Raw genomic sequence first — 13,845 nt, forward strand, 5'->3', positions numbered from 1 at the left:
CACCACCACCACCATCACTAACAGCACCACCACCACCACCACCATCACTAACAGCACCACCATCACCATCACCACCACCATCACTAACAGCACCACCACCACCACCACCACCATCCCCACCAACAGCGCCACCATCACCACCATGACCATCACCACCACCACCATCACTACCATCACCACCATCACCACCCCCACCAACAGCGCCACCATCACCACCATCCCCACCAACAGCACCATCACCACCATTACTGTCACCACCACCATCACCACCACCATCATCACCACCATCACCACCACCACCATCAGCATCGCCACCATTACTACCATCACCACCACCATGACTAACACCACCACCATAACCACAGAACCATCAACACTGCCACCTCCAGCTCACATTTTTAGCCCTGGGCTAAAATAAGATATTCACAAGTACTTAGCAAACCTAAGATTGTAGTATTCTGGGATTCTGAGAGTCTAACCATCATTCCAGATTGAATTTCTTCAAAAACATTCTAATACTAGAACTTTAACCAAAATTTACCATTTTAGCAAACAATTTTAAATGCAATCTTAAAACAAATGATCTAACCAGATTTATATAGTAGTCTAATATTCTAACACAAAAAGTTACTTTTAGCTACAAATATGCCTGTATGCAGGTTAAGAAGCAACAGTTAGAACAGGACATGGAACAACAGACTGGTTCCAAATTGGGAAAGGAGTATGTCAAGGCTGTATATTGTCACCTTTCTTATTTAACTTATATGCAGAGTACATCGTGTGAAATGCTGGACTGGATGAAGCATAAGCTGGAATCAAGATTGCAGGGAGAAATATCAATAATGATATGTAGGTGACACCTCCCTTATGGTAGAAAGTGAAGAGGAACTAAAGAGCCTCTTGATGAACGTGAAAAAGGAGAGTGAAAAAGCTGGCTTAAAGCTCAACATTCAGAAAACTAATTATAGTTTTTATACAGAGTGAAGTGAGCCAGAAAGAAAAACACCAATACAGTATACTAACACATATATATGGAATTTAGGAAGATGGCAATGATGACCCTGTATGCAGGACAGCAAAAAAGACACAGATGTGTATAGCGGACTTTTGGACTCAGAGGGAGAGGGAGAGGATGTGATGATTTGGGAGAATGGCATTGAAACGTATAATATCATGTAAGAATCGAAATGCCAGTCTATGTCTGATGCAGGATATGACACGCTTGGGGCTGACGCGCGGGGATGACCCAGAGAGATGTTGTGGGGAGGGGGGTGGGAGGGGGGTTCATGTTTGGGAACGCATGTACACCTGTGGTGGATTCATGTCAATCTATGCCAAAACCAATACAGAATTGTAAAAAAAAAAAACAAAAAAAAACAAATATAATCTTAGAGCCTGAAAATATAAGACAAAAAAAAAAAGAAAACTAAGATCAGGGCATCCAGTCCCATTGCTTCATGGCAAATAGATGGGGAAACAATGGAAATAGTGACAGACTTCATTTTCTTGGGCTCCAAAATCACTGCAGATGGTGACTGCAGCCATGAAATGAAAAGATGCTTGCTCCTTGGAAGAAAAGCTGTGACCAACCTAGACACCATATTAAAAAGCAGAGACATTACTTTACTGACAAAGATCCGTATAGTCAAAGCTATGGTTTTTCCAGTAGTCGTGTATGCATGTGAGAGTTGGACCATAAAGAAAACTGAAAGTGAAAGTGAAGTCGCTCAGTCGTGTCCAACTCTTTGCAACCCCATGGACTGTAGCCTACCACGCTCCTCCGTCCACAGGATTTTCCAGGCAAGAGTACTGGAGTGGGTTGCCATTTCCTTCTCCAGAGGATCTTCCTGACCCAGGGATCGAACCCGGGTCTCCTGCATTGTAGGCAGACACTTTACCATCTGAGCCACCAGGGAAGTCCCTAAAGAAAGCTGAGGGCTAAACAGTTAATGCTTTTGAACTGTGGTGTTGGAGAAGACTTTGAGAGTCCCTTGAACAGCAAGGAGATCAAACCAATCAATCCTAAAGGAAATCAGTCCTGAATATTCATTGGAAGGACTGATGTTGAAGCTCCAAGACTTTGGCCACGTGATGCAAAGGACTGACTCACTAGAAAAGACCCTGCTGCTGGGAAAGATTGAGGGCAGGAGGAGAAGGGAACGACAGAGAATGAGATGTTTGGATGGCATCACCGACTCGATGGACATGAATTTGAGCAAGCTCTGGAAGTTGGTGATGGACAGGGAAGCCTGGCATGCTGCAGTCCATGGGGTTGCAAAGAGTCAGACATGACTGAGAGACTGAACTGAACTGAACAAATATGCCATTAAAATTATCCTCACCTTCTAATCAATAACTGGTAAACTAACATTCTCACCAACACTTTACCAAAATTTTAGAACAGTAAGAGTCTGTTAATAATAAGTATTCTAGCATTCATATATTTTTATATCTAATGTACATGCAAACATCCTAACAGACTTTCAGACATCTCAACAAATACCCTGACATGTCCAGGAACATTTTACCATCCGACCATCTTCGCAAGCATTAATGTTCAGTCAGCCTTCCCAAGTATGACTCCACCACCAGCATTCCGTCTTCCTTTGGTTACCAGTTGCTCAGAGTCAGAGCTTTCCCACAGAACTTTCTGGAAGGATGAAGTGTCTGTATCTGCACTATACAGGTGGCCACTGTCCCTGTGTGATGATTGAGCTCTTGAAATGTAGCAGTGCAGGGAGTTCCCTGGTGGTCCAGAGGTTAGAGCGCAGTGCTTTCTCTGCTGGGCCCAGGCTCAGTCCCCGGTCAGGGAACTAAAATCCCTCAAGCCAAGCGAGTACAGCCAAAGTTAAAAAAAAAAAAAAAAGTGGCTGGTGCAGCTGATGAACTGAATTTTAAATTTTGCTTCATTTTCTTTTATGGGCTCACCACGTAGCTTGAGCTACATAGGATTAGTTCCCAATCCTACACCCTAGGTGGTGAACGTGCAGAGTCCTAACCACTGGATCACCAGGGATTCCCTGAATTTTTCGTAATTAAATTTAAACAGCTTGGTATGGCTGGTGGCTACCATATTGAGCAGCACTGCTCTAAGTCTTTCCAGAAGATTCCACCTGGGCAGTCTCCCTCTTGGAGACTGTGTTCTAAGGCTGTGGAGCAGGGATCCCACCCCTTGACCTTGCATTCCCCGAGAGTACCCTCATCCCCCCAAAGTGGCTCAGGGTCTGGGGTGGGAGGTGACACCCACCCCTCTGGACACCCCCTCCCAGGAGAATGTGGGCAGCAAGCAGAGTCGGACTCCCCAGCAAGCCCTGCTAGGGCATGGGAGCTCTGGGTTCTGGACCCAGCCTGGCCCTGTCTAGCCCTCCTGGGCGCCGTGAATGAGGGCAGCTCACCTGCCTTCCCAGGCCTGGTGCTTAATGAAGGTGACCCTGAAGATCCTTCGAAGATCTGAAGTTGAGTTGCTCTTGGTGAAAACTCTGTGAGAAGGGGAGTGGGAAGTGGCCACCTGGGCGGAGGCTGACAGATGAGGTGAGGACTGGCCAGAGGAAGGTCAGGGTTGAGGCTGGCCAGGTCAGGCATGTCTCAGAACAGCCCTGAGGTCTGAGAGAGGAAGGGCGCCGTGCCCCCCCCACCGCCCTGCTGGTCATCACACCCTCTCTTCCTGCCCCTGGGCTGTGGCTGGCTCAGAGAGACGTGCAGGAGAGCACACTGCCAGACGGGTGCCCTTGCGGGGGCCCCAGAGGGGTGGGGCTCAGGCACCTGGCAGGGCTTAGAGACTTGGGGAGCCTGGAGCATTGAGATGGGGTACGAGTGCAGCCAAGCAGGCGGGCGCCCAGCGCCAGGGGCCACGGTGACGGCGCCTCCCTCCCACCGCTACAGGAGGTCATGAAGCATCTCACGATGGCAGAGCTGACCGACCTTATCTGGACGGCTGTCGATGGCCTGGGCTCCACCAGCCCCTTCCACGTGCAGGCGGCTGCCGACATGCTGCTCACTGCCATCCAGGAGCACGGGGCCAAGCTGGAGACTGTGAGGGCGGTGGGGCCCCCGTGGAGGGCCCACCAGGATAGGGCAGGGGGCAGGGGGGTGGGCCCAGCATCGGCACCCAGGGGCTAGAGCCGCGGGTCCCAGGTGGCGTCCCCAAGCTTGGGCTTGAAGGGGAGACCCAGACCCCACTGTCTGATGGGTGAGTGAATGCAGGACGGAATGGCCCACACAGGTGTCCCAGGGCTCTGGGGAGTGTTTGCAGGGTCTGGGGCAGACATGGGCTGATGGAGCGGGGATAGGATGGGAGTGGGGTGGGGGAGGAAAGCCCAGCCCAGACCCTCCAGGAGCTCTGGATCTGACTACAGACTGATGAGGAGGAGCAACGCAGGGCCCTGGGGGGACTTGCAGGTAGAGGATGACTGATGCCTCAGGGGGGTGCTCTCGGAGCCAGGCATGAATGGATGAGTAATGAGACCCAAAAGGGCAAGGGGAGAGGCCTGCCAGACATCAGAGCAGCAGGTACCAAAGTGATGACAGGACACGACGTCATCTGAACATAAGGCAGACACCCTGTGACCCCCAGCCCCAAGACGGGGGCTAGAGGCTCTAGCCCCTGGGTGTGTCTGAACCTTCAGCGACTGGGCAATGTTTGGACAGACTTGGACGACCCCAAATGCTGTGCAGATGGTGCTCTCCCCCTGTCAGCCCGGGGGTCCCCTTCTGACTCGTGTCCAGGGCAGAGAAGAGCCTCCCCCGTCAGACCTCCCTCTTAGAGCCCCCAGGGCAGGGCTGTGCGTCCCCCTCAGGAGAGCACTCTACCTGAAGGGGCTCCACGCCCATCGGGGCAGCTCCTGCCTCCCTGTTCAGGCTCCCCCGGGTGGGGCCTGGCCCCCTGCCCAGACCAGCCCTCTCCCCATACTCTTTCTCCCCGCACAGGTTGCCAGCCTGGGCCAGGCCATCCACCTGCAGCTCTGCTCCATCCGCATTCCCCAAGCCAAGGAAAATGCCCTGCAGGCCATCACCCTGCTAGCCCGGAACCACACCTCCGAGCTGGTGGCCGCCTTCCTGGACTTCTCCATTCCGCTGGACAGGTGCCCAGCCCTCCTTCCCTCCACGCCCTAGTGCCCACCGTCCATCCTCCCCCAGGCAGAGGGCAGGATCTCTGCACCCTGCCTGCCCTCCTGCTTGCCCATGAACAGGGCTGGGAGCCCCGAGGGAGCACTTATCTGTTCTTTACTGTGCCCCTCCTGGGCCCGCCCCTGGAGAGGCACCACACACTGTCCCTTCTCTCAGTGACCCCATAAAACACCCCACCCAGCCACCACCACCCATCACCTGGCGGAGAGGGGCCCGGGATCCTGGGTGCTCCCGGCTAGACCCCTGTCAACACCAAACCCTCTCCACCCTTCCTGCTCCTCCAGGGACCCTCACCCTGCCCCTGCCCCCCAGTGGCACCACAGTCCCCAGGCCCCTGAGCCTGGAGACAGTACTTTAGCTCTAAAATCCCAGTTCCGAATCCCAGGTCTTCAGTCTATACCACCTGCTTACCCAGCCACCACGTACCTGCCCTGGGTCACTCCTGGAACCTTGAGGTTGTAGCTCCTGGTCACCGACACCCTCTCACTCACTCCCACTGCCTCGATCTTGGGGACACCAGCATCTTTGGCTTACCCTGATGCCTCAACACCTGGACCTCCTCTCCCATCTCCCTCAGCCTCCCCCTCCCACAGTCGTAGCCTCGGCTCAGCCACCTTTGGTTTCAAGCATCTGTCCCCTGCCCTGACCCCCTCCTGCCTCACTCCGGCTGGTACCCACTCCCCGACCAGTGAGCCTCTGCCCTCCGGGACTCCACGTTCACTGCCTTGCTCACCTCCTCACGGCCCCTCCCCTGTCCTCACCTCCCTCCTTGCCAGCATAGAACCTACCTTCTGGTGTCAAAGTAACCCCCTGAACACACCCCAAGCCCCTTGGCCCCTTTGTCACACTCAGCTTGCAAAACTCAACTGGCTCCGCCTACTTCACGCCCGCACCTGTGCAGCCAAGTGCAGGAAGGAGCGTGCCGCCACCCCCTAAATTCCCAGCCACACATCTCCACGGAGCCCTCGAGGTGGCCCAGAAGCCACATTTCCCCACCCCTCCCCTCTCCTCGGCCCCCAGCACTTCTGCCCCCACCTCACACTTGGCCACCGACCTCGCTTCCATACCCCCAAAAATCAGAAGCCACCAGAAGAGAATTTCACAAGCTCCTGACACCCAGGACCCTGTTTCCAGGAAGATTTCTAATCTTCATATGGAAGGGATTTTTTGTTTTTATTAGCAATGTCTAGTGTTATTGCACTGTGATCAGAGAATGTCATCAAATATTTCTGGTTTATGTAATTTACTGATCTTTCAAACAATTTTTGTGACGATTCTACGGGCGCTTGAAAGGGTGTTTGTTTTTTTTTCTATTATCAGGTGTAGGACTTGCTATAAAGCTTTACTTTATCGATCTGTTGTTTAGGTGTCTTCTGCCTCCTTACTTAACTTGTGTCTGTTTGATCTGTCTTGTACCAAGAGTGGTGTGTTAAAGTTTCCTGTTATTAATATGTCTCTGTCTATGTCTCCTTCCCTCGCCTGTGGTTTTTATTAATACTTCATAAGGTTGTCATGTTATTTGGTGTATACATATTCATAAGTGTTGTGTCTCCTTCATGGATTGTGACTTTCAGCATTAAAAAGTGCCCTGCCTCGTCACATTCGATGCTTGAAGGGCTTGAATTCCATTGTGTTATCAGAATTGCGTCCCCCACTTTCCCATTTTTCCCCACTTGCCCAGTATTCATTTGTCCGTGCTTTCTTTCAACCTTTCAGAATCCATTCGTTTTAGGCGTCATCGTATATACAGCGCATAGTTCGGTCTTGACCTGTGATCAAGTTGAAAATCTTTTTATTTTAATAGATGAGTTAAGTCCATTCACATTTGTCAATACAGCTGATGTGTCAAATCTCAGTTCTGTCATAATATTTTGTAATTGCATGTGTTTTATTTGCTACATATTTTTCTATGACGTGTATTCTTTGATCTTTGGCTGTTTTTTTTTTTATTTAGAAGAGTTGTATTTTTGTTCCAACTGTTACCTTTGTACTGCTAACCTATTTTAGTGTCCTTACTCCCTTGTTTTCTTAACTTTTTAACATCTGGTTTACCCATTTTTGATGATACCCTTAAACTCCTACCCATGCCCACAGAACAACCAGTGAGATTATTCATCCCTATCCAGCTGTGTTTTCATTTGCACAGTTCTTTGTCAAAATTTGCACTGTACTCCTCCCACATTGGTTTTTAGTGAGTACACACACTCACCCTAAGTCCCTTTGCCAAAGATTCTAGGTCATCCCTCATCTTGACAAAGTTAATGCTCTGGAGTTTCCTCAAGAAGGCTCGTGGGCTCAGAATGCCCTGGCTTCTTTTATGTTGAAAGTTGTTTACTTGAAAGGTGGCTTGGCTGAATATAAAATCCTTAGTTCACACTTTCTTTTATTAACTTTTGTTTTTTTGTGTGTGGGTTGTTTGTTTTTTGTTTGTTTGTTTGTTTTTTGCCACACCATGCAGAATGCAGGATCCTAGGTCCTGCAAGGATTGAACCCAAGCCACCTGCTTTGGGAGCATGGAGTCTTCACCACTGGGCCACCCGGGAAGTCTCTAAGTGATTTTTTTTAGTGCTGCTCAGTTGTTGCCTTGCTTTGTTTTTGAAAAGCCTCATGACAGTTGTTTGGTTTGGGTTGGTTTGGTTTGGTTGTCTTTGTAAGTTATCTTTTGGCCTGGAGACTTTGAAAATTGTTTTCTTTATCTTTGAAATTCAACAATTTTACTAAGAAATGTCTAGATTAGACCATTCTGTGTTCATTTTCCCAGGTACCTGATAAGTCTTTTGGGTATGTAGCTTTAAGTCCCTAATGTTTCTAGAAAGTTCTCTAGGTTGTAATTTTTCTCTTCCGGTTTATTGAGACATAATTGGACATACAGCACTGGTTAAGTTTAAGGTGTACAGGATAATGATTTGACTTATATATATCATGAAATGATTACCACAATAATTTAGTGAACATTCATCATCTCATATAGATACAAAATAAAAGAAAAATTATTTTTCCTTGTGATGAGAACTCTTAGATCTCCTTTCTTCATAACTTCCACATATAACATGCAGCGGTATTAATTAATTGTGTTGTACGTAACACCCCTAGTCTTCTTTATCTTATAACTGGAAGTCCTTTTGACCACCTTCATCTAACTCCCCCATCCCCACCCCTCGCCTCTGGTAACCACAAATCTGGTCTCTCTTTCTATGAGTTTGTTTTGAAGTATACTGCTACTGCTAAGTCACTTCAGTCGTGTCCGACTCTGTGCAACCCCATAGACGTCAGCCCACCAGGCTCCCCCGCCCCTGGGATTCTCCAGGCAAGAACACTGGAGTGGGTTGCCATTTCCTTCTCCAATGCATGACAGTGAAAAGTGAAAGTGAAGTCGCTCAGTCGTGTCTGACTCTTCGGATCCCATGGACCGCAGCCTACCAGGCTCCTCCATCCATGGGATTTTCCAGGCAAGAGTACTGGAGTGGGGTGCCATTGCCTTCTCCTTGAAGTATAACTGATCTACAACACTGTGCTAGTTCCTGATGCCCAACATGGTGATTCTGTGTTTCTATACATTTTATAAAGCTATCAGCATGCAAAGGTATTACTTTATCACTGACTGTATCCCCCACCCTGTACATTCCATCCCCATGACTTATTTTATAGCTGAAAGTTTGTACCTCTTGGTCTCCCTCGTCCACTTCTCCCTTGGTTATAATTTTAAATATTGGTTCCATCCCATTGTTTTTTTCCTTTTTCAGAGACCCCAGAGATTCACATGTCTTCCATTTGAATGTCTTCCATTTCCACTTCTTTCTCTGTGGCCCTTAGTGCCTTCTCTTAAACTCATCTTTATTGTCTCGGTGGTCTTTCTACTCTTCCTCAATGTTCCTTCCTAAATTTTCACTTGAGTCACATCTCTCTCGAGCACTTTATAATGATTTTTCACTTCTGAGTTCAGTCAACTCTCTTTTTTTTTTTTCCTTTCTTATTAGAGGGTGTTTCTTGGTCCTTTTTGAATTTATAATTCAAGGTGGTTTTTCATGTCTTTAAATGCTTGCTTGAGTAGATTGACCTACAGGAGAGGTGTCGTCTTACACTTTTTTTCTGCATCATGACTGTTTATCAGGGGAGGAATTTTCTTGTTGGATCTGTGTTTTCTGTTTTCCAGGGAAGGGTTGCAATGACTCTGTGAATCTGTCAATTTTTCTCCTGTTTATATACAACACTATTGGAGTGTTTTGTAGGATTTCAAGTTCAATGGCACCCTCTTCTGTCAGCATAACAAAGACCAGATAACTTAGCACATTTTTAGTTTTGGTGCTAGGTGGGAGGGGTTTATGTCCTCCACTTTCGGGGTGTTCTTTTTCTCTTGCAGGTCCTTGAATTTTTCCTATTTCACACCTTTACCTTTCACTAACCAATTTCAAAGGGTACGTCTTTCTTTTCTGCCCTTTCTTTCCTCCCCGAAGCTGTGTGTCTCGGAGGCTGCCCTTCAGATGAGCATCCTTTTCGGTCCCTTGCCTGGGATCCATGCTTTGGTTTACTTGTTCTTCTTTTTGTTGTTTCGTAGTCTCAGACTTAAGATGGACCTCGTCTTCCTGAAGATGAATCAGATCAGCTCCGAGCCCTGTTAGCAGCTCCCGTCTCCTCTCCTCTCCACCCTGCCTTTATCTGCCGCAGAGCTTTGTGGAGGAGCAGGGGTGGGTGAGAGGCGCTGCAGGCGGGGCTAGCATAGCCCGCTCCTGCTCGCAGCGTCCCTCAAGGCACTCCGTGCTGTGGTGTAGCTTTGTTTTTCCTCTTGCTGTGTGGTTTCTCGAGGACATTTTGAGAGGTGAGGGGACCCCGGCAGCCACTGTTGTTCTCAGCTGCTTAGGTCAATAGGTCAGTTTTACCCATACTGGAAATTATATCTTGTTCCCTCAGTGCTAAGAAGCACATTTTTCATACATCAACATCTATGCAGTGGGAGCACATTTTACACTGATGGCACCTTCACCTGGGCTGACGGGGATGGGGGATTCTCAGTCACCTGGGGGCACTCTCAGCCGGAGACCAGTGCAAATTTTAAAGTCCTTGCTGGAGGGTTTTTGGGGGGCCCACATTGGTGGTGTGAATTCAGAGTCTGTGTAGGTTTTGTGGTTTAGATTCTCAAGCGCACCCTCCTTCCCTTCACAGGCTGAGCAAGCACTGGGTCTTCTCGCTATTTCTTCCTGCAGGACAGGCTTTTTATCTTCTCTTGTTTTATCCCATTTACCTTGTACACACAGCCCATGGGGTCCAGCCTTTATGATGGGGTCCCTATTAGACTCCCATCTTGGATAGCTTCCCTTTCTTAGGAGCACATGAAATAATGGTGGTGTGTCCTAAAAGTATCAACAGAATTGTGTGATCCATGCCCCTCCAGTATTCTTTTGTTGTCGGTTTTTTTTTTCCCCTCAACATTTTGTGTTTAAGATTCATCCCGTTATGTTACACATAGTTGGAGTTCATTCACTTTGAGTTGCCTTGTCTTGTCCCATCTTGGTAAACACCAGTTACCCTTGTTAGTATGGACGGACATTTGAGTTTGGGTCTGTGCTTAACACTGCTGTGAAGCTGCACATACGTGTGTCCTGAGACACACCCACACTCAATTTCCTTGTGCAGGCATGTCACTCACCTAACATGATGCAAAATACTCCCAACATGCTTAAACCCCCTCTCACACCCACAGTATTTTTATATATGTAGTTCCTGTTATTTCACGTCTTCACGGACACTTAACATCAATCTTTTAGCCACCCATCAAAATTTTAGTCAATCTGGTGGGTGGTATTAATCATATTTCCATGTTAATTTTCATTCTGCTGATTAAGGAATGAGGTTGTACGTCTTTTCATGCAATTTTTGGCCACTGGGGCCTGTTCAAGTATCCTACAGATTTTTCTGTTGGGTTGTCCCTCTTATCAGTTTCTAGGAATTCTTTCTGTAATCTGGATACAAGGTCTCTCTTGATTATTATATTACATATCTTCTCCACTTTGCAGCTTTCCTGTCTCTTCCTCACTCGGTCCTTTCATGAAGAGGAGTTCCCAGGTCCCTCATTTATTCTCAGACATTACCTTATAAAAGTCCTAGAGTGTGGGAACTTCCCTGGTGGTCCAGTGGTTAAGACTGCTCTCCCAATTCAGGGGGCCCTCAATCCCTCTTCAAGGAACTAACATCCCACATGTCACATGGCCAGGCAAAAAAAGAGCCCTAGACTTTGCCTTTCTCATTCAGCCCGCTGACTGCCCAGCTGAGGGCCGTGTGCAGGGCCCTGCCCTCAGGCTCTCTGCCTGGGCCAGGTCAGCACCCAAGGTTCTCATTCCTACAGCTTTAGAACGATTCACCTCCCTGATCCAGAAAGCCTCCCCTTCCTCCTCCTCCTGCGAGGCTGTCCTGGCCATTCGTGGCCCTTTGCCTTTCTCCGTAAACTTTAGAATCTTTGCCAAGCCTCCTCGTTTTCTTTGTCCTCGTTCACCCTTGGATGGGCCCTCAGAGCTGGACTGGGCCCTCAGAGCTGGACTGGGAGTAACCCTTGCTTTGTCACGCTCACCCACCCTGGCTCTCGGCGTGGCCAGCTTTCTTTAATTTAGTTCTTTACTTAGAACAGGGATTCTTCTCGGTAATCAAATGCTCACCTGGGAGGCCTTCATCCAGACAAAAGCCAGGGCCCTGATTATGAGTTGCACCTAAGGGCCAGGCTGCCCACCCTCACTGGCTCCATCCCCTGCTCACCGACCCAACAGTCTCCATTCTTTTTCTTTCATTTTATATAGTGTGTTTGCATCCAAACATATTCCTAAATCATTTTATTTGCAGTTTCTATAATTTATATAAAGAGCATCATGATGCCTATAGTCTTTGAAGACTTTTTTCACTGGTCTGATATTAATGTAGATTTTTAGGTCTAGATTCTCTAACCTAAATCTAATAACATCAGTTCTTTCTTTAGGATTGTATTGTCTCTTTCCACTTTTTTTTTAAATAGACCTTCTTTGGAGCTGTTTTAGATTTACAGAAAAATTAAGCAGAAGTTGCAAAGTTCCCATCTACTTCCCTCTCCTGCCAGGCTCTTTTCTTGGTAACATCTTGCCTCAATGTGGTAGGCTTATTACACGTGATAAACCAATATTGATGTATTATTATTAACAAGTCTGTATTTACATTACAGTCCGCTCTTGGGGATGTACATTCTATGGGACAAATGTGCAATGACGGGTATTGACTATTACAGTATCAAACAGAATAGCTTCATGGCCCCAAAGCCCCTGTGCTCTGTCTGTTCATCCCTCCCTCCCTCTAAACCCCTGGCAACCTCTGATCTTTTGAGTGTCTCCATGGTTGTGCCTTTTCCAGAACGTCATAGAGCTGGAATCATCCTGTGTAGCCTTTTTAGGTTAGCTTCTATCACTTTCTGATAGGCTTTCAGGTTCTTCTATGTCTTCATGTCAACCACTCTCACCCCCTAGGAACTCTTTCTTTCTTATTTCTTTTGTGTTGGGGGTGGGAGTGTGAAACGACCCCCACAGTAAGTCTAGTCAGCAGTCATCATCATTCCTAGTTACAGATCTTTGTCCTTGTGACGAGAACTTGTAAAGTGGCAAAAGTTGGAAAGATGCGATACAGTGTTAACAGTTACAGTCACCCTGCACTATGCTACGTCCCTGTGATTCATTTCCCCATTTCACCTACCTCCGACTCCTCACCTCTAGCAACCCCCAACCTGTTCTCTGTAGAAAGGAGCTTGGGTTTTGTTTCTTTGGGTTGGATTTTGGTTTCATTTAGATTCCATGTATAAGCAAGATCACGTGGTATTTGTCTTCCTGTCTCTGATTTATTTCACTGAACATAATACCCTCAAGGCTGATACGTGTTATCTCAAATGGCAAGATTTCCTTCTTTCTTATGGCTGAATGATATTTCATTTTATGCACACACATACACATACACGTATATATAGGGCTTCCCAGGTGGCTCAGTGGAAAAGAATCTGCCTGTCAATGCAGCAGACATGGGTTTGATCCCTGGTCAGGGAAGATCCCCTGGAGAAGGAAACCGCAACCCTCTCTGGTATTATTGCCTGGGAAATCCCATGGCAGAGGAGCTTGGCAGGCTACAGTCCAGGGGGTTGCAAAAGAGCTGGACATGACTTAGCAACTAAACAACAGCATGTATGTGTCTGCTGATGGGCAATTATGTCTTCTCCATATCTTGACAATTATAAATAATCTGAAGGAGATCAGCCCTGGGATTTCTTTGGAAGGAATGATGCTAAAGCTGAAACTCCAGTACTTTGGCCACCTCATGCGAAGAGTTGACTTATTGGAAAAGACTCTGATGCTGGGAGGGATTGGGGGCAGGAGGAAAACGGGACGACAGAGGATGAGATGGCTGGATGGCATCACCGACTCAAGGGATGTGAGTTTGCGTGAACTCCGGGAGTTGGTGATGGACAGGGAGGCCTGGCCTGCTGCAATTCATGGGGTTGCAAAGAGTTTGACACGACTGAGCGACTGAACTGAACTGAACTGAACTGATGAACATGGGGGCTCACATATCTTTTCAAATTAGGGTTTTCATATTCTTCATATAAATTTCCATAAGTGAAGCCATGTGGTGGTCCGATTTTTAGTGTTTTGATGAATATTCGTACTATTTTCCATAATGGCTGCACCAATTTACATTTCCACCAATAGAGTATGAGGGCTC

At 47.6% G+C, this 13,845-nt stretch overlaps 1 protein-coding gene across 1 annotated transcript in view; it reads left to right on the forward strand.

The window, feature by feature from the left end:
- Window positions 1-13,845, forward strand: part of LOC120879044 (maestro heat-like repeat family member 5) — a 59,624-nt gene that overhangs the window by 30,500 nt on the left and 15,279 nt on the right. Inside the window, 2 exon segments of the mRNA XM_040262076.1 lie at window positions 3,883-4,032; window positions 4,927-5,081. Coding sequence (XP_040118010.1) covers window positions 3,883-4,032; window positions 4,927-5,081 — 305 coding nt within the window.

This window comes from Oryx dammah, unplaced genomic scaffold (assembly GCF_014754425.2).
Source record: "Oryx dammah isolate SB20612 unplaced genomic scaffold, SCBI_Odam_1.1 HiC_scaffold_19, whole genome shotgun sequence".
Classification (NCBI taxonomy): domain Eukaryota; kingdom Metazoa; phylum Chordata; class Mammalia; order Artiodactyla; family Bovidae; genus Oryx; species Oryx dammah.